Raw genomic sequence first — 20,607 nt, forward strand, 5'->3', positions numbered from 1 at the left:
TTAGTGGATGTAGTGGATGTAGTGTGTGTATTAGACGCAGTGTCTGTGTATAGTGAATGCAGAGTGTTTCAATTTATGGTGGATGTAGTGTGTGTAATGTGAATACAGGATGTTTGTGTAGTGGATGCTGTGTGTACAGTTAATGCAGAGTGTATGTTAGTGTAGTGAATGCAGAGTGTGTGTCAGTATAGTGAATGCAGAGTGTGTGTCAGTATAGTGAATGCAGAGTGTGTGCATAGTTTAGTGAATGCAGAGTGTGTGTTAGTGTGTAATAAATGCAGAGTGTGTGTTAGTGTGTAATAAATGCAGAGTGTGTGTTAGGGTGTAATAAATGCAGAGTGTGTGTTAGGGTGTAGTGAATGCAGAGAGTGTCAGTGTAATGAATGTAGTGTGTGTAAATTTGTAGTGAATGCAGAGTGTGTGTTAATGTGTAGCGGATGCAGAGTGTGTGTTAATGTGTAGCGGATGCAGAGTGTGTGTTAATGTGTAGCGGATGCAGAGTGTGTGTTAGTGTAGTGAATGCAGAGTGTTAAATGTGTAGCGGATGCAGAGAGTGTGTTAGTGTGTAGCGGATGCAGAGTGTGTGTTAGTGTAGTGAATGCAGAGTGTGTGTCAGTATAGTGGATGCAGTGAGTGTGTTAGTGTGTAGTGTATGCAGAGTGCATGTTGTATTAGTGAATGCAGTGTGTGTATTGTATTAGTGTATGCAGTGTGTGTGTTAGTGTATGCAGTGTGTGTGTGTTGTATTCGTGTATGCAGTGTGTGCTGTGTCAGTGTTTGCAGAGTGTGTGTTGTGTCAGTGTTTGCAGAGTGTGTGTTGTGTCAGTGTTTGCAGAGTGTGTGTTGTGTCAGTGTTTGCAGAGTGTGTGTTGTGTCAGTGTTTGCAGAGTGTGTCTTGTGTCAGTGTATGCAGAGTGTGTTGTGTCAGTGTATGCAGAGTGTGTTGTGTCAGTGTATGCAGTGTGTGTTGTGTTAGTGTATGCAGAGTGTGTGTTGTGTCAGTGTATGCAGTGTGTGTGTTGTGTCAGTGTATGCAGTGTGTGTGTTGTGTCAGTGTATGCAGTGTGTGTGTGCAGGGCCGTCTTTAATAACGACTGGACCCTGGGCAAGCGCTTGCTTGGGCCCCCTGGGCCCTGCCACCGTCGCCCCTCACTCCCTGGTATGCAATCACGGCATCCATCCCAATGCAGTGGCGGCATTAAATAGAATGAATTTTATTGGGACACCCAATTGCAAGATTGGACTAAAGGTAGAACCCCATCTGTCGTGCAACTCCAACAATGCTTTGACAGGTGGGGCTCTACCAATTTCCCATGCTTGCAGGGTTGTATTTAGCACTGTTTGTGTGTTTGAATGTAAGCATGTGTTTGTATGAAGTATGTTTGTGTTAATGTGTTTGTATGTGGTACTGGAGTTTGAATGCAAGTGTGCATTTATGTGTAGTGTTTGTTTTTGAATGTAGGAGTGTGCTTGTATGTAGTGTTGAAGTTTGAATGGAGGGGTGTATTTGTATATAAAGCTGCGGCTCAGATGCACAGGTACATACTCTGACACACAAGCAGATACACAGATACATACACTGACTACATACAGATAAGCAGGCACATACACTGACAGACATACTGACACACAGGTGCATATATATTGACACACACAGACACATACACTGGTAGACGTACTGACAGACACACACAGGCTCATATACAGACATACTGACACACACACTGATCAACATACTGACACACATACACTGACAGAAATACTGACACCCACACACAGGCACATACACTGACCGAGATACTGACACACACACACACACACACTGACAGACACACTGACACCCATATACACTGAGAAATACTGACACACATCCAGGCACATATACTGACACACACAGACACATACAGAGACTGACACATGCATGCACATGCACTGACAGACATACTGACACACACACATAGACATACTGACACACACACAAATATTTTGACACACAGATAGACCTACTGACACACACAGATATATTGACACACAGACACACAGACATACTGACACACAGACAAACAGACACATACAGACACACAGACAGATATATTGACACACAGACAAACAGACATACTGACACACAGACATACTGACACACAGACATACTGACACACTTGTAAAATGTACATTTTTAAACCCACCCTCCAGTTTCCTACCTTTTGCTGGAGGGTGGATTCCCTGGGGTCCAGTGTGGTGCCTGAGGATGATGGGAGTGAGGATCCCCCATCCTCACTCCCTCCCAGCCGGCTGCCGGAAAGCAAGGGGCCCGGTCGTGGGGGGAAAGAGCGCCCGACCGGGCCCCTGCTGATACAAGCCCTCCGGGTGGCCCTAAGTGCATGGGCCACCCGGTGGGACTCAGAGGAAGGGGGAAAATTTTTTACATAATTTTTTTAATTTATTTTAATTAAATGGTTTCTCCCCCCTCCCTGCTTACCTTGTCCAGGGAGGGGGGAGATTCCATGATCCCTGGTGGTCCGGTGGGGGGCCCCCCGGCTCCCCTTTACCGCAGAGGGGGCCCAGGCAGCACACAGCCTCTCTTCTCTCCTCTGTTCTCTCCTCTGTTCCAATAACTCTCGCGAGACCCGCGGAGCGTTGCCATGGCAACCGGGTCTCGCGAGAGTTATTACAAGAGAGAAGAAGCTGTGTGCTGCCTGGGCCCCCTCTGCGGTAACAGGGAGCCGGGGGCCCGCGGCTGCACACATAGATAGCGATATTCGCTATCTATGTGTGCAGGGAGGGAAAGTGGGGCCCAGGACTGCCAGAGCAGTCCGGGCCCCCCAGGGCCGCCGGGCCCGTGACAACCGTCATGGTTGTCACCCCCTGATGGCGGCCCTGCCACCAACACGCAGGTTAATGCTGAAACTCCGAAGCAAACATGTAGAATATAAAACAAGAGTGTGTGATGTACAAGTGAGTGCAGAATCAAAAAATATAGATTAGTACAATCCAGATTGAGTGTAAAACACTAGTAAAATGTCAAGTGAAATGGACCATACATTCACTGAGTTCTTAGTTGTATAGAACCTTACCCAGATGTAGTAGTCAGAATAATTACCATAAGTATCAGTTAACAGTGAAATGGTTGGTCTTAAACATCTTTAATCACTTAAAACATATAGAAGATAAACATAGTGTAAAACCTCACAATGGACAGATAAAGTTGCAAAAATATTAAAACAAATCTGCATGCCACAAGTGGCATTAAAATGTAGAGAATAGGTCTCAGAGACCTAACTATCAGGATTACTATATGATCCAGCATGGGTAAAAATGGATCTACGATACAATAATAACAGAAACAAACATAGCATAATACTGTTAACTTTTAAGGGGGAGTGGAAATTAAATAATAGTTCACACTCACAAACCAAAATTGATTGTAGGCATATCATATAAGACGGTGAGTATCTCAGGGTAGATGGACCATCATCATATACATGGAAAGGAATAAAAAACAAAATAGTGCAGAGTATCTTGGTAAAAGAATACACTTTAATATAAAGGCACACTTACAATGTTGAAGTGGCAAACAGGCATATAGAATCAACCGGTCTCAGGATTGGCCTTTCTTCCTGTCCTTCCCACATACTGCATCCCACACCCACATGTGAGTAGGTATACAACATGTGTCGAAAAACAGGACAGACTCCCACATGTATGATAACCCTCTTTACATTTTGGTTTACTTTTTCCCAATCTGAAGGTACTTGGTGCCAAAATTTGTTTTAAATTGACTCCTCTCCTAAAAATAACTTTGGGGAGATGGGGAATCTGCTGGTTGAGATATTCATCCTCCCTCAGCAATTAAAAAACATTGGGGGTTGCTGAGGGAGGATGAATATCTCAACCAGCAGATTCCCCATCTCCCCAAAGTTATTTTTAGGAGAGGAGTCAATTTAAAACAAATTTTGGCACCAAGTACCTTCAGATTGGGAAAAAGTAAACCAAAATGTAAAGAGGGTTATCATACATGTGGGAGTTGTGTCAGCTGTAATCATAAAATCAAGAGCACCACAAGCTTTGAGAGTACAGTCAACAAGAAAAAGTTTAAGATCAAAGGCAGTCTGTCCTGTTTTTCGACACATGTTGTATACCTACTCACATGTGGGTGTGGGATGCAGTATGTGGGAAGGACAGGAAGAAAGGCCAAAGTTAGATTCCAGGAGCATAGACGTAACATCAGAAACCATTTGTTAACTCACTCAGTGCCGGTGCACTGCAACAAATGCCCACTTTTCAACTTTAATACCCTACAATGTACCATCATCGAACAAGTAGCTCTAGATGATAGGGGAGGTGATTTGATGCTATTATTGAGAAAAAGAGAGGGATATTGGATACATACCCTGCAAACCATGCAACCAAGGGGACTTAACGTTGATTTTGATTTGGTTTGTTTTCTTTAATAATATTTAATTTTTTATATATACACATTTTTTATATATACACATTTTTGTACCTCTTTTGCCTTTAACCTGAATTATGATGGATATAGGATGGGTCAATAAGTATATATAAACATGGAGGTATACAATGCACTCTTAACTGTATTTTTATTTGTAATTCCATTTATTCATTTATATATATTTTCTCCATATTGTTATTAAGGGTTTATAGATAGATGTGAGGGAGATTTATCCCTTTTATAAAATATTACAATGTCTAAACATCATTAAGATTGTTACATATTATCGTTAAATTATTTTTCTCATTCATGGTTGTTTCCTGCTCTCAACGAGCGGTGGAACGCATATCAGGTGGAACGCACAGATGACTCCGGAAGATAGACGTGAGTCGCATATTCGGTTGCGTCATCAGTGCGCACCCGGAAATACTGCAGACGGACGAACCCGGAAGCGAATTAATAATTGGAGGAGTCCACGGGCGTGCCGCAATCAGATGGATTTAAAAAGGGCCACCAGCACTACATGGACGAATATACCTACAACAGAAGGACGTTTTGCCCCTGAGGAAGTTCAAGGACATTTGAACGAAACGCGTAGGGCTTTTTATAGTGTTTCAGAGTTTTTTATTGTTTGTATTAGGCTGTTTTATTTACTTTTACTACTCCAACTGGGAAAAGTTGATCCTGTGTTTCATCCTGTGATCCTGAGACTGGTTGATTCTATATGCCTGTTTGCCACTTCAACATTGTAAGTGTGCCTTTATATTAAAGTGTATTCTTTTACCAAGATACTCTGCACTATTTTGTTTTTTATTCCTTTCCATGTATATGATGATGGTCCATCTACCCTGAGATACTTACCGTCTTATATGATATGCCTTCAATCAATTTTGGTTTGTGTGTGTGAACTATTATTTAATTTCCACTCCCCCTTAAAAGTTAACAGTATTGTGCTATGTTTGTTTCTGTTATTATTGTATCGTAGATCCATTTTTACCCATATCTATTGAGGACCTGGAGGAGTCCTTATCTGCCATACATTTAGTGCAAGGGTAATTTTTTGTTGTTAACTATTACCCACTAAAAGTGTGTCCTATCCACTAGGAGGTGTATCTGTACTTTCTATATTTTGATATGATCCAGCATGTAGAATTGTGTCACACAGATGACTAATAGGTAACGTATTACCGGGCCTTAAAATGGCCAGACTAACGTAACAAAGAATAGTCAGGATGCTAGCCGAGGTCAGGGGACACAGATAGGGACACAACGAAAAAGGAAAGCCAGAGGTCAGGGATACCAGAAATACAGGGAAGTCAAAATCAAAGCCAAAGTCAAAAACCAGAAGAAACTTGAATCAGGAACGCACTCTCGGACAACCACTAGGGAAACCATGACAGGGCAATGAGGAAAGGCAATTCTAGGTTTTTATACCTGCTTTACCTTTCTAATTGGCCGGGATCGCTCTTTGACTCAAAAACGTGCTCGCGCGGTGCGTGCGTGACGTCACATGCACACCAACGTAGTTAGTCACGTGAGCGGATGTGGGGGTATAATTAGCCGTGGATCCGCAGCGGCCGGTGTCCATTAAGATGCCGCAATAGTTAGTTATGCAGATGCACGACCGTTGACCGCAAGGTGAGGATGAATATGTTACACTAACTCCACAAGATGTCACCTCAAATAGTCTGTCCTAAAATCTGTTCAGTGTCCGGATCCCTGGCATCAAAAGGAGCATCTCTTGTTTCAGCAGGCGTACAATTTTCCATTTTGCTCTTCACTGATACTTATGGTAATCAACCTGACTACTACATCTGTGGAAGATTTTATACAACTAAGCACTCAGTGAATTTATTGTCCATTTCAAGAATGGAAGATTGTACAGACTTTTAGGACAGACTACTGGTGATCTTGTGGAGTTAGGTCTCTGAGACCTATTCCCTACCTTCTAATGCCACTTGTGGCGTTCAGATTTTTTTTAGTATTTTTGCAACTTTGTCTGTCCATTGTGAGGTTTTACACTATGTTTATCTTCTATGTGTTTTAGGGGTTAAAGATTTTGAAGACCAACTATTTTACTCTTAACTTTAACTTATGGTAATCTGACTACTCCATGTGTGGAAGATTCTATAAGAGTAAGCATTGACATATTACTGGTTTGTACTAATCTATATTTTTAGATTATGCACTCACTTGTACATCACCCAGTCTTGTTGTATATAAATATAATCAAACGGGAACCAGCAATGGAATACTTGGCTATTTGAAAGATCTCGATTTAAAACACAATAAAATATCTGAGCTGTGAATAGAAAAATAATCATACTGTAAACATGTACTGTAATTACATTCACTATATCTAGTAACAGATTTATTTACTATTCTCGTAATTTTATTACCAGATTGGCATACAATTCTGACCTGAATTTTTTAGTCCTGACACCTTTTCCCACAGTACGGAGTCAGAGAGCCCCGTACACCTCCAAAAGAATGGTGGCGTGAAAAGTCCAATGCTTATGCATAGAAAATGCTTTCGGAGCAATGATTTTATATTTCAGTAAATATCTTCCCTAACCCTTGTACTATATAGGTATAAGGAATAAACCTGTTTTTAAACTTACCGATGGTTCCCCAATGAGTGTGAAATATTTCACACACTAACAGGTAATATTTTTAACAAAATTACCAAACTGATAGACTGTTCCCTAGAGAAAATGGGGTCTATCACTAACTGACTTAATCCCACAGAAAATAAAATGTAACATTATGTTCGTCAAATATGTGTATGATTATTATAGCTTATTTTTTTTATTTTTTTTTTGTTCCCCTTTTTTCCCCCATATGTTTATATGCTGTATTATTACATATTAAACATGTTTTATTAATACTTAAAATATGAAAAACTTTCAATAAAAGAAATTGCAAACAAAGTAATGGGCATAACCCAGAGTTTTAGTCATATAGAGAACGTTTCCTCCATTTTCACCCTGCAGCTGAAAGCATCGCTGTTCCGCAGAATGGCAATGTTTTCAATGAAGGGTCTAAGTGCTTCTCGTGGCTGTTACACTGACAGTAAAACTCTGCTATTGCTATCAGAGAGACCATCTGATTGGCACAGTGTGGCATTTTGCTGCTCATGTGCACTAGCCTCCCAATGCTTTCCTATGGCATTGGATTGGCTGAGATCATCAATCTCAATGATCTCAGCTAAGGAGGCAGGACTAGCCGCTGAGACCGACTCTGCAAGGGAGAAGAGGTAAGTAAAATTACCTTTTTTTTTTCATGCAGGTTGGGGCCTGTCACCTACATGGCCAACAGGGAACTATAGCGTTAGGAAAACACATCTGAATTCCTAGCGCTATAGGGTTCCTTTAAACAAAAAGTTTATTTATAGTCCAATCCAATCTCTAAAGGAAGCTCAAGTAAGCTTGTTTTACATAATTTACCCCTTACTGTTTGTCAGCAGTGGGAGCTCTAGACCCAATAACGGCTACGAGTGAAGCATCAACAGGGTTATTTCACAGCTCACAATCCATATTCAATAAATGATTGTTTGATCAGAAGAAGGAGTTCCAACCAGGGCCGGATTAACATAGGGGCTGATGGAGCTGCAGCTCCAGGCCCAGGCCCATGGAATAGGCCCATTTAAAAAAAAAAAACATTTTTTTTTTTTTACACACTACTCTTAGGTTTGCCACCTAACTGGTATTTTACTGGCACAGCTGGTATTTGAGGCTGTCTGGCCGTGCCGGTATTGCAGTAATACCAGCAATACAAATGCAGGTATTTTTCTCAGAATAAATGGAGATTACTCTGCAATACCAGCACCGGCCAGTAGGGGTCACTGTGTGTGGAGAGAGGCAGGTATAGGAAGTTACAGCATATCCCTGCCTCTCTCTACTACTCACTGATCCATGAGGGAGCAGCAACACAGCACAGAGTCCAGACAACAGCTCTACAGTAAGTGAGGGATGGGAGGAAAGATAGTAGGGACACATGGGGACACTGAGACACTAGGGGACACATGGGGACACTGAGACACTAGGGGACACTAAGGGACATATGGGGACACTCAGGCACTAGGGGACACAGACACTAGGGGACACTGAGACACTAGGACATATGGGGACACAGGCACTGGGAGACCTGGGAACACAGACACTTGGGGACACTGGAAAACATGGGGACACTGAGACACTAGGGGACACATGGGGACGCTGTGAGACATAGGGACATTGGGAGACACTGAGACATTGGGACACGGAGACACTATGTCCCCATTTCTCCCAGTGTCCCCATGTCCCCCAGCCAGTGTCCCTAGTGTCTCAGTGTCCCCAAGTCTCCCAGTGTCTGTGTCCCATGTCTCTCAGTGTGCCTAGTGTGCCCATGTGTCCCTATATGTCCCAGTGTCCCCATGTCTATGTCCACAACTGTCCCCATGTCTCCCAGTGTCCCCAAGTGTCTGTCTCCCAGCCAGCGTCCCCTAGTCTCCCTGTGTCCCCTAGTCTCCCAGTGTCTGTGTTCCCATGTCTCTGTGTCCCTAGTGTCTTAGTGTCCCCAAATGTTTCAGTGTCCCCATGTCTCTCAGTGTCCCCAAGTTTCTGACTCCCAGCCAGTGTCCCCTAGTCTCCCAGTGTCTGTGTCCCTAGTGTCTTAGTGTCCCCAAATGTTGCAGTGTCCCCATGTCTCCCAGTGTCTGTGTTCCTAGTGTCTCAGTGTGCCTAGTGTCCCAATGTCTCCCAGTGTCCCTATATGTCCCAGTGTCCCGATGTCTATGTCCACAACTGTGTTTTCTCTGAAAAGACAGTGTTTACTGCAAAAAGACCTGAATGGAATGATTCTACTTACCAGAACAAATACAATAAGCTGTAGTTGTTCTGGTGACTATAGTGTCCCTTTAAGTTTGGAAGCTTAAGAGGGATGTATGGGAACAAAACCTGTGTGGACTGGCTGACAATAAAATTAGTTTAGGTAATGCTGTTGGTCTCTCTAACACTGTGGTATGTCCCCTCCTTTCTTCTACACTCACTACATACACCTTTTCTCTGTCTCAGACTGTATACCAGGAACTTCTGCATGCTAGTAAGAAGATAAGGAGACAAGTGGACCAGCGAGTGCTCGGGGACAGTCCTTAAAAAGCATGGAGTGAGCGCATCATTAGACGCATTTATGTCAAGCTCAGAATGCTGCCTGCATAGTATGCCCTTAGTTGGCCAGCCTGCAGGATTGGCGGGCAGCCTGACATGCATTCATACCAGGCTGTCCTTCAAATTCTTTGGACAGACATGCCCCCTTTTTGGGCATGTTCTCCCCTTTTGGCAGGTCTGGTGACGTGATTCGCACTAGTGGCCCACCCTTTTACCCCGCCCATTGACTTCCTGCTTCACTGAACACTACTGTTAGGGGGTATGAATTTACTTGAAAGATGAAAGCATAAATTAGAGAGAGATTAGCTTAGAGTATGTGTTTTCTTATAGCTGCATCCTATGAGTTTCCCTCCAACACCATCTCCATCAGATACATGACGCTTGGGAGTTATGACTGTTTTAGTGTTTTTGGTCGATAAGATTCTGTAAATAGGCCCATCATAATTGTCAGCACCAGGCCCACTGGGCTCTTAATCCGGCCCTGGTTCCAACCTCTGGCTGTCTATTCTATTACTAGCTAAATGCAGAAATAACATTATGTCCTTCATCAAGTGACTGAGCTATTTGGGTAAAGCAAAGTATAGAGTGTAGAGTTAGACTAGAATGTCCCTTCAATCGATTAGATATATTTAGACGTTACAGGTTGCCCTGAATTTTTTTAGTGCTGCTGTGTCTAAGCAGCTACATATATAGTCAATGTCTCAATTCCCAATATGGTGTAACCCACTAGCGGTATACCTATTACCTCGGTTGTGACACCGACCTACCACACGTCTAAAGATGCTCCTACATATAAAGGTATTACCTCGGTCGTAACAATGACTTTTCACAACGCACAGCACCAGCTAGGTTGGACTCCATTACTGATCCTAACTGCAGCATAGATAAGCATTTGTTTTAGTTTTTAGTGTGATCAAACAGGATTAGAATAAAACATTGATTTTAAAAAAGCACAACTTAAGAAGAATAAGGAATTGAGATTTTCTTCAATATTATAAGTAGTGACAGAAAATCTTACTTTGTATATGAGGGTATTTCATCATGAGAAGGAACCCCCACTGTAAAGTAGTCGATGTAGTCTCTGTACCTCCCAGCATGAGATCGAACATGGAGGCCAGAAGGTTCTTCTCATTAAAAATGTTCCTATTTTCTTCTGTTTTGTTTTCCTTGGGGGACAAAGAACACACAGTTTACTCCGTCCTACGTGTGTCTTCTGGTCAGATTAAACCCTGCGTAATATCTTTTATGACTACAGTGATTTTCAACGTTTAAGGAAAACAAATTTTCCTGAATGTTTACTTATCCACTGAAGAATAAAATTGTCCAAATCTACATTGCTGTATTGTACCTGAGTGCCTCTATTTTGATAATCTCAGGGGTATTTACTAAAGTGAGAATTGTCCGGAGTGTGAAGTACATTTAAAGTAAATATCAAATTTAAGTTCAAATTAACTAACTAGAAGAAAATCTCCAAGTCAGCTATGTTCTCTGTTCAGTTACTTTATATTCACTTTGAATTCATGTAGAAAACTCAACAAATTCAATTTTCAGTTGAATTCACAGCTTCAAACACCTAGAACTTAAGTTTGCTGAAGTGCTTTATGTGTGAACAGTGTGTCCTCTTTTTTCCATTTTACCAAAAGTACAGATTTCAACAGAAGTTGGCACTTTTATATGATAACCTTGTCACACCTCCCTGGCTGTCAGTCAGGCGACTAGTTTGTGTACATGCTGGTTGTTCAGCTCAGTGGAGCTAATCTCAAAAGGCAGACAATTGCCCTTAGCACCTGCCTTGCAAAGACTTCTCACTATTGGGAAGTATATGGTTGGAAAGTCAGAGCTGTGGAAGAATAGGAGGTCTTGCAGACGAGATCAGTAGCTTTTAAAAGTTGATTTTAGCTATAACCCCAATGAAAAAATGCATAATTAAATGCATACATGTTTTTATTGGAGGTATTTATACTAAATAGTGTTTAAGGATTTATTTATTTTTGGGGTAAGGGGGCTGAGCAGTGGACTGTCCCTTAAATAGTCTACTGAATAATTTGGTCACTGAGCTGTACTGATTAAAATGTCACTAGAGGTCAGTACTACTCTCTTTTTAGCAGTCAGCATAAAACAAAAGTGACCTCTAAAGAATAGCGAGGAAAAGAAACTCATGAACTCTGAATGTAGGTCCTTCCTGATATCAGTATTTTATTATCTGATACTAGACAGTTATAGAGCAGAGTCAAATATACACTGAAGCTCCCTCATATAGTGAGCAGACATGGAAAAAGCCAAAGCCAAATTAACATGGGGGATATTGGAGCTGAAGGCAATGTGCCTCATTATTTTCTTTTTTTTGTGTACAATGCTGCTGATCTGAAATGCTTAGTTCCATATTCATAGCATGTGACCCTATTGGCAATGTTGTCATTGTATATGTAAATCTGTACCAGACATAGGAATTCATATCATTGCTCCATGCTCATTGTACATTGTCCCTTTATGCTCAACAAATGATAGGTTGGGTTCCTTGTGTCCATTGCTTTCCCAGCAAATTTCTATGTTTCCTTTCTTCAGGACCTTGTATGGTATACTGCCTAACAGGACATACTTTGGTATTCTACATCACAAGACCTACTATGGTATTCTACATAACAGGACCTAGTATGGTATTTTGCCTAACACGTAATCCTCAACCTGCATAGACCAGTAGTTCTTTAAACCTCCCTCTGGCTTTAGGAGATTTCTTGTTCTCATTATTCTGGTATTTTGTTTCCCCATCTCTGCTCACTAAATCGGCACAATACATTTATCATATTCTGGAAATCTTAATAGCCTGAGATACTGCAGTCTTACAGGAAATATCCTGGTGGGCTACTTTAGTACTGGAACTCTCTGACATTGTTGATTAAGAGCCTAAGAAATAAGCACACAATGCTAGACTAGAAAAGACTATGCACAATTACCTCTTGTTGGCTCAATTCTATGCCAACAGTTGTTCCTACTAAAATGACAATGCTATAAGACTGCACCCCACAACACCTGTATGCAAGTAACCTTGGGTCAATTGTCCCTCTGCCCACTTGCCAGCCCTCTCCTACACCACCATCCACCCATGTTTGGCACATTTGCTACATCCTAATCAGCCCATGTTAGATGGCATATCTGTGCAACTGTAGATGCATAAAGTAAATGCAGTTTGTTGAATGTAAAAAGTAGATTACAAACAGAACTGAGTAAAAACTAATTGCTTACATTGAGACCTTTCTGCATGAAGGCTTCTACATACGTTGACCAATCATTTTCACTCATTGAGCTTTTCGCTTCATTGAAATGTTCCTTCAAAATCACATTGAGTTCAGCAATTTTCTTTAAAACAAGGTTGGGCGATTTCAGCACATGCTTCAGAATTGGGAAAACATTATAAAACTGAGAACAATGAAAAGAAAATTTGACAGTCAGTAAAACAAAATACTGGCTTTCTATTCAATTAATAAAAATAATTTAAAATCTAAAGTTCATTTGACCTTCTCCTTAAAGGGACTCTCCACTGCCCAAATACAAAATACATTTAAAAAAACACGGTTTAGTAGATATATCCCCAACATAGACATATCTAAAAGCAGTTTGCAATAGCAGCAGATCTCATGTCTCCTCCCCCCCCCCCCTTTATGTGGCAGATGTGAGGATATTTATGGGGTGATAATAGTAAAAATAATATTTTCATAAAAACTATCAAAAATGTATTTAATAATTTTTATTATATCAAAACTTGATATCTTGGCACTGTTCCCTGATTAACGATTTAAAGCTGAAAATTAACCACTATTTTAATTCTCTTAGATCCTAGAGGAAGTTTCACCAGAAGATTTTTATTCCACACATTAATCACAAATTATAAAAAAATTAATTATTGTGACAATAATAATAAAATAATAGTAATATGTAACATGCGTGACAATTAGTGAATAATTAGGTATAACATAATTATACAATATGGCAGTGGTTTAACACAATATAGACAGCTAAATAACAACAGTTAGAACTGAAAACAAGATTTACTATAGGACACTACTCTGAGCAATCAACATAACAGAACACAGCTTAAAGCAATAAAAACTTTGTCTGACAGTCAAATCACAGTGATTTAACTCTTTCACTGCTAGCTACAATCCTCATTGGCAAGATATCCTATTATGTTGCAATTTTACAAATACAATATTTCTCATACTAGATCATTTGACCATTTCTATGTCCATCCAATAAGAATAATTCTAACTAGATTTTACCTTTGCTGAATTTTAACTTTCCTAAATCAGATTCACTATCTTATAATAGAACAAGTCAATACCTCTGGATAAAAATTTAGTATGCTAACATCTGGCAAATTTGCCGTTAATATATCGTTATCTTTATTCCACCTGCAGGAATTGAATTTTTATAACAATATATTCCTTAGCTAATTATGATTTCTAATAATTGAAATCTGACCAATATTTATCCAGATATATATTCCTGCTATTAGTAAAAATGTAATTAATTTAATTTGATTAAATAAAACCAGCATAATTACCAGTTATGTTGTAGATTTTCTATCAGATGTGTAGATATACTCCAGGAATTTTGAATGCAAGCATGATGAGAGGATTGTATGAAAATATATAAAAGTTTTCAGTTCTGAAGTTGTGTGAGTTTGGGTGAGTCTAAAAGTCAGAGTGTCCAAGAGAGTGTTTGAGTGAGAGTCTTGAGTACAGTCCGAGGAAGGGTATAATTAATGTTAATGTCACTAGTTGAAGGGGACTGTGGCGAAAGTAACCTCGCAACTGGTACTTGGAGGGGCCTGCTTGCCAGCCTCTTGCCCCAGGATTATGGGCCCTGCAAAAAGACATATTAAAAAGTGACTTCCATGGAAAAACCAAACCACTGAACCAATCTGGGTGATTTTTGGATATGTTGGTCCTCCAGAGCAGGGCTATCCGAGGATGAGACTCTTGTGGGGTTTCCATAGATCTTGGGGGTACTTTTGGGGTGTTTGTAAATTGTGTGTTTTTCTGTACCGGGAGATAATTAAATATATCTGAGACACAGAGGAGGAGTATGTTGAATGTAATTCTTGTCTGTGCCTCTTCCCCTCCCTCTTTTTCCTGTCCTATTGTTTCCCCATCCGGGCGTTATCCCAGGGACACTGCCAGACCAGTTTAAACTGGCTGCTTTGTCCCGCCTCTATCTCCCATCAGCCCTTACTATTGTCTGACCCCACCCTTCCTTGTACTATAGTCCTCTATGTAACCTATTGTTTATAAATGTATGTATAAATTGTAAGTGCTGGTTTGCATTAAACAGACCTGCTTTACCCCTTCATGAAGTCTTGGCTCATGTTTGGGGGGATTGGAGAACTACACTTTGGGGATTGCTATAATCACTATACTCCCCTGAGTATAATCACTAGCTCTTCTAAGAGCTGTTCCTGCTACGCTCTCTGGAGTAGGAGAGGTCTGCCCACTGGAAGCTGGATCCTGGTCTTGGGTCCAGGGTGGGTGAAAGACGGCGAGACCCCGGCACAGCTGCATCGCTGGAAGTGGGGTCTGCAGTGCTTATGGTGTCTGGTAGAGTGCTTGGAGCCCTCAGAAAGCACTAGGAGCATCGATTGACAGAGGTATCTGGTCGGGGTGCCAGGCGGTCCATCACAGGGACCCATAGGGAACTGTGGGTGTGTCTGCCCTACAGACTAACATCTAGATTTTGGTCAGTAGGTGGTGCAATTACATCACCAAAAATTCTTGTCAGGCGGTCCATTAACCTTTTTGTATAATGGGCTAACTGAATTTGGTGATGCGTTTGACATATTTTTAGTTATCTCTTATGGCTACTATACATAAAAAAACCTGTCATCTTCAAAGCAATTTGGTTCACTTCTACGAGACATAGCGTCTCCAGTTTTGATCGTAATTTTAGATTTATCACCTCCTAACCTTGATTTCACCCTTTTTCTTACAATGGAACTAGTAATATTCCGTTATTTTTTTATAAAGTAAAATTAATTACTTGGTGTTATCTGTTATTTGGTGTCTGTAACGGACTGTTTTGATCACCCAAGGTTAAAAACCGTTTAGGCGATACTCCCCTTTCCAGATGCACAGGCAGCAACTGTAAGCACCAATCTCCCGAACTGCAAACTCTATGAATCCTGGAAACAGCCGAACAGGAAAACCATACGAAAGGGTTACACTCCTGGCAGTCAGCACACAATCCAATTCCCCCAATAACGAGACGACACTTCGGTTTGAGGGTTTAGCAGAATCTCTCGTTTATTAACACAACTGGCTTATAAAGGATTCTCCCATGCAAGGGAGGGCTTTACAGTCATTACCCGATGCACCAATCACACATGAATTACCTCCCACACATCTCCTCCCCTCAGCATGACACATAATCCCCTTAATCATGTACATTACTTCCCCACTTTCTGGATGTACCCCAAATACCTAGAGTACACTCCTAAATAGGGGATCACCTGATAGCCCTGATCTGGGTGAGTAACATACTCAAAGATCACCCAGATCGGACCAGGGGTTCGGGAGTTATAGAGGTTGAAAGATATGACCGACCGCACAGGCAACAGTAGCCGAAAATAGTTCCATAAGGATTGGCCTTGCGGTCGGTCTCTGTTCATGGGTATAACCGGTTGAAAGTACCGAATGCAATAGCTGTTGATTGCCATCATTGTAATCCCCTCATTCGTATGAGTGTTTCTACCGAACGGCGGCCCGTTCGGTAGTTTTGGCACGAACCCATGGAAGTCTGGAGGTCTCAGCGGTGTTTGCCTAGTCGAGTGTCCGATTTTAGTTCCAGACACTCAACGGCAGAACACCGCTGTTCGGGAGTTCAAGATGGCCGCCGCCACGTGTTCGTTTGACGAACAAAGGCCACCCAGCGTTCATCAATTAAGCTGCGAATTGACAGCTTCTGGGGGGGTCAATTGGCGGCACACTCCAGCTCCTAGGTGGTCGGGCATTCGGTAGTTTGTTCGGTAGATAAAATCTACCGAACACCCTGGCAGAAAGGCACGAATAAGCCTTTCTGCAGGGAAAATAAAAGGTTTAGCCTGCAGGGCCATAGTCGCAGGGTAGGAGGCTAGCAACCAGGCTTCTCCAGTTTACAGTGGCGAGGTTGGTTTCACCACAGTGTCTGTCTGGTTTTCTTGTCTTGTTTACATAAGTTGCATTCCTTGGCTCAGACTTGAATGAATAGAGTGATAGAGAGAGAAATCTTGTGTCTGTCTTAGCCTTGTAACACAAAATGGAGTCACCTCTGTTCTTAGGGTGATTGGCAGTATACACTTTTAATTTCTGTTTTAACACAAAATGTCTGCCAGTTTAAATATACTGACACAGTCCAAAGGTAGACTTACTCTGTCCATGTCTATTGAAATCTGCACTTTTTACAAAATGAAAAAAGATCTCATATTCTTTATTCATGAAGCTTTTCGAGAAGCTAAGCCGCTTTAGGGGTCTGGAATGCCCCATTTAATTATTACATTTCTTTACTTTCGCAATTATGATAACTTCATGTGGCATAAACTACTACTGTGAACTACCTTGTCTTTTCAAAATAGACAACATGTCACTATTTATGCCATCTTGTCAAATGTTATTGCCAGATGCTAGCAAGGATTGTGGTGAGCAAACAGTGAAACAGCTTAACCATTGCTAGTTGCTCAAATGGTTGTGCTATAACACTAAACAGTGCTTATGAACTTAATTTTATATTATAAAGTTTATCTGTAATTACCACAGCAGGCGTAGAACCGGTGAGAATGACAATGTCGTCAAGCAATTCCACCATCTTCTTGAATGTTGTATTACTGTAATCAAAACGTCTTCCGAATAATATTCTATAGATGATGTTCGGAGGGGCGTTATTAAACACGTTTTTCTGGAAGGGTTCACCTGAAAGTAGACAGTAGTTGATTGTTGATAACAAAAATATAAACAAACACAATAAAAAAATATATATATAAACAGACACACTCTTTGGCAAAGTACAAATTAAGTAGTTATCAATAGGGTAACCTATACAATGTATCTCAACCTTGAGCAGTTTAAACCCACCTGTTTTGTCTTGATAGATCTCCTCTTTCGTGCGCTGACAGATACTTTTTCAAGAATCCAGAAAATGTATCTGAAGTGTACGGAACACATTGCATTGCTTTCTCTGTCTTGTGGAGCCTATGCTGCTTTTTTTGAATAGTTCATGCTTTAGGCATCATGTTGGTGTGTCTGCATGTATAACAGAACTCCACAGCAATAATACTCACAGTAATGTGTGTTTAAACTACAATAACTGTGTTTAGAAATTATCATTTAGAAGTCTTCTGAACAGCCCCACACCTGGCCAAGACCCTATTCACACCGCTAATATTTAAGTGTCCGTCTTTAACAATTTGGGAGGTAAATGTCTATGTACATTAACATATCATAACTTACCATTGAAAGACTGGATGAACTCGCTTAGAAACTGCAGCTCTTCAATAATCCTACCCTCAACAGATCGTTTCCCCATACCAAGATCTCGTAGAATAGACAGGGTAAATCTTCGTGTCACCTTCCAGACCTCCCCATTAGAAAAAATTACTCCTGTGTCAAAATGCAAAACACAACAAGGCTCTTTTAAGTACATTGTATTTAAAATCCACAACTGAAGTGACTAAGTCATACAAAGTGCTGAGATAGTGTTTTTCATTTTTTCCTTCATAGAAATGGACTAGAGATATTTAAATAATCTTGACTTCCTATTGGCATGGTGGGTGTGAATTCTATATCATCTATATCACTATGCCCCGCGAGTAGGGGCTATTAAACTAAACAGGGGACCTAATGTCCCCTCGATTCACAAACAGTGGCAGGTGGGGGCCCTAACTGATAAGGGGGGACCTACTGCCCTACCAACCAACCTGCCGCTAACGAATGCAGCCATGACAGTGCTGCTTAAACAACATGTGCTTTTTGAATTGGCAATGGTGCAAAAATATTTTTCTCGCTTTTCCTTTACAAATTTGCTGCAAATGTAAGTCCACCAATTCACTAAAATACATTACACGTAAATGCTTCCCCATCCTAGAAATTTACGGCATATGTCATATGAGGAGAGGCAGGTTAGTACCAGGTGGTAAATAACAAATCCATTGGGTGATCATCTGAAGAATAATCTGTTTTCTGATTGAATTTACTATTATTATTATTTGTCTTTAGTGAGGCTCCAGTGATAGAGTGGTTCGTTTTTACAACCTACCCCATTCCTTTAATTGCTCAACTCCAAAACTGTCAACTTTGCAGAGTTTTCCAAAGGACTACAAAAAAGAATGCCTATACTATTCAAACTCCTAGTGAAGTTATTAAAGGAGCATTAAAGTCACACAGGCCATTTCATCTCAATGAAGTGGTCTGGATGCAGTGGTCCTGTAGTTTAACCGGGCAATGTAAAACATTGCAGATTTTTCTAAAGACCATTTTTATTGTGAATGCAATATACAAAAGAGTTGTCATGCATCATAAGAACTACTTATTCTGCATGACAACTCTTTTATATATTGCATTCACTTTTGTATATTGATTTTTTTTATGTATCCTTAATGCTTTAGTGCCCTTTAACTACTAATCATACACATACTACTGTACAAACGTTTTAATCAAGTGTGACAATTGCCGTAAAGTAAGAATGCTTTCAAAAAATAGAAATGTCAGCTTTTTTTTTTTTTTTATCAATTAACAAAAATGTAAAGTGAGTAAACAGATGAAAATCCCAAATCCCAGGCGCCAGGTCACCATGGTGAATATTATTTTTTTCTTGGTGCCTGGGTTCTTGTCAATCGGTTCCCCCAGAGGTGGGCAGCTTGACCCCACTGTGTCAGTCAGTGAGTGTGTCTGTCTGTCCGTCTGTTAGTGAGAGTGTCAGTGAGTTTCAACTACATGTCTGTCAGTCCACCCATTGTACAGTTCTGCAGAATCTGTAGGCACTTTATAAATAATAATAATAATAATAATAATAATATATATATATATAAACATAATAATTGACAGCATTCAGAGGACTTACAAAAAATAGTCTTTACCTATGCAAGTCCAAAAAAAAAAAGTAAAATATAGGGTTGGAACATTGATTTTTCCTTTTTTTTGCATGTATTGGTAAACAAAATGTTTTTTTGAGTGCTGACAATTATGTTTATTTGTATATGTATGGATTAGCATCTAGGCATATTGCAGTTTATTGATATTTTTTGTTGAGTGGTGTTTTGCCAGAGGATTGTGTCAAAATGTTGCTGCGGTAACCTGCCGTGATACAATATTGCCCTGCCCCACGACAAGAGAATCGAGATCTTTGATCTCCCCACTAGCCTGCCTCCCCTCGCTTGCCTGCCGCCCTGTGGGCGCAATTTTGGCGGCCTTATGACAAATCCGGCCTGCCAAGATACCTGAATAAAAAAAATATCTTACAAATCAGGTATAATCACAGTCACAATGTGCCTATCTTTCTACTTGTCTTTCAATTCACTACTGTTTGGAACATAGTGATTAGACCACAGCGTGAAGCAAAAACAAATTTAAGTTTTCATTCCATGTAGCTAAATGTGATGAATTGCTCAATAACGTGGGCATTTCCCCACAATCCCCAGTTTAGTAAATAATTCTGATGGTGTCAGTTTTGCATCTAGCAATGCACTAGTCACAATACCTTGGCCATGCTGGAATATATCAGCGATAGGTATCACCCCTCTATTTCCAAACTCATAGTTTGAGTTCACTAAAGCCTCTTTAACAGCATCATATCCAACCAGCACCACTACTTTTGTTTGACCCATATGGAATGTGAAGAAATTCCCGTATTTTTTTGCCAGCTGGAAAACAGTATAAAAGACAGATTACGTGTGTAATTAGTATGTAAATCAAACACATTTTCAATTTCAATACATTAATACAGTGACAAAAACAACACATCACATTTTCACATAATCGGTATATTCCA

General features: G+C 40.6%; 1 protein-coding gene across 1 annotated transcript in view; it reads right to left on the reverse strand.

Annotated features, from left to right (window-relative positions):
• The window catches only part of LOC134571807 (cytochrome P450 2K6-like), an 89,968-nt gene that overhangs the window by 18,125 nt on the left and 51,236 nt on the right, over positions 1-20,607 (reverse strand). Inside the window, exons 5-9 of the mRNA XM_063430410.1 lie at positions 20,317-20,479; positions 18,072-18,221; positions 17,377-17,534; positions 12,841-13,014; positions 10,616-10,763 (exon numbers count right to left, since the gene is read on the reverse strand). Coding sequence (XP_063286480.1) covers positions 10,616-10,763; positions 12,841-13,014; positions 17,377-17,534; positions 18,072-18,221; positions 20,317-20,479 — 793 coding nt within the window. The remainder of the gene's footprint in view (positions 1-10,615; positions 10,764-12,840; positions 13,015-17,376; positions 17,535-18,071; positions 18,222-20,316; positions 20,480-20,607) is intronic.

This window comes from Pelobates fuscus, chromosome 8, assembly GCF_036172605.1.
Source record: "Pelobates fuscus isolate aPelFus1 chromosome 8, aPelFus1.pri, whole genome shotgun sequence".
Taxonomy (NCBI): Eukaryota; Metazoa; Chordata; class Amphibia; order Anura; family Pelobatidae; genus Pelobates; species Pelobates fuscus.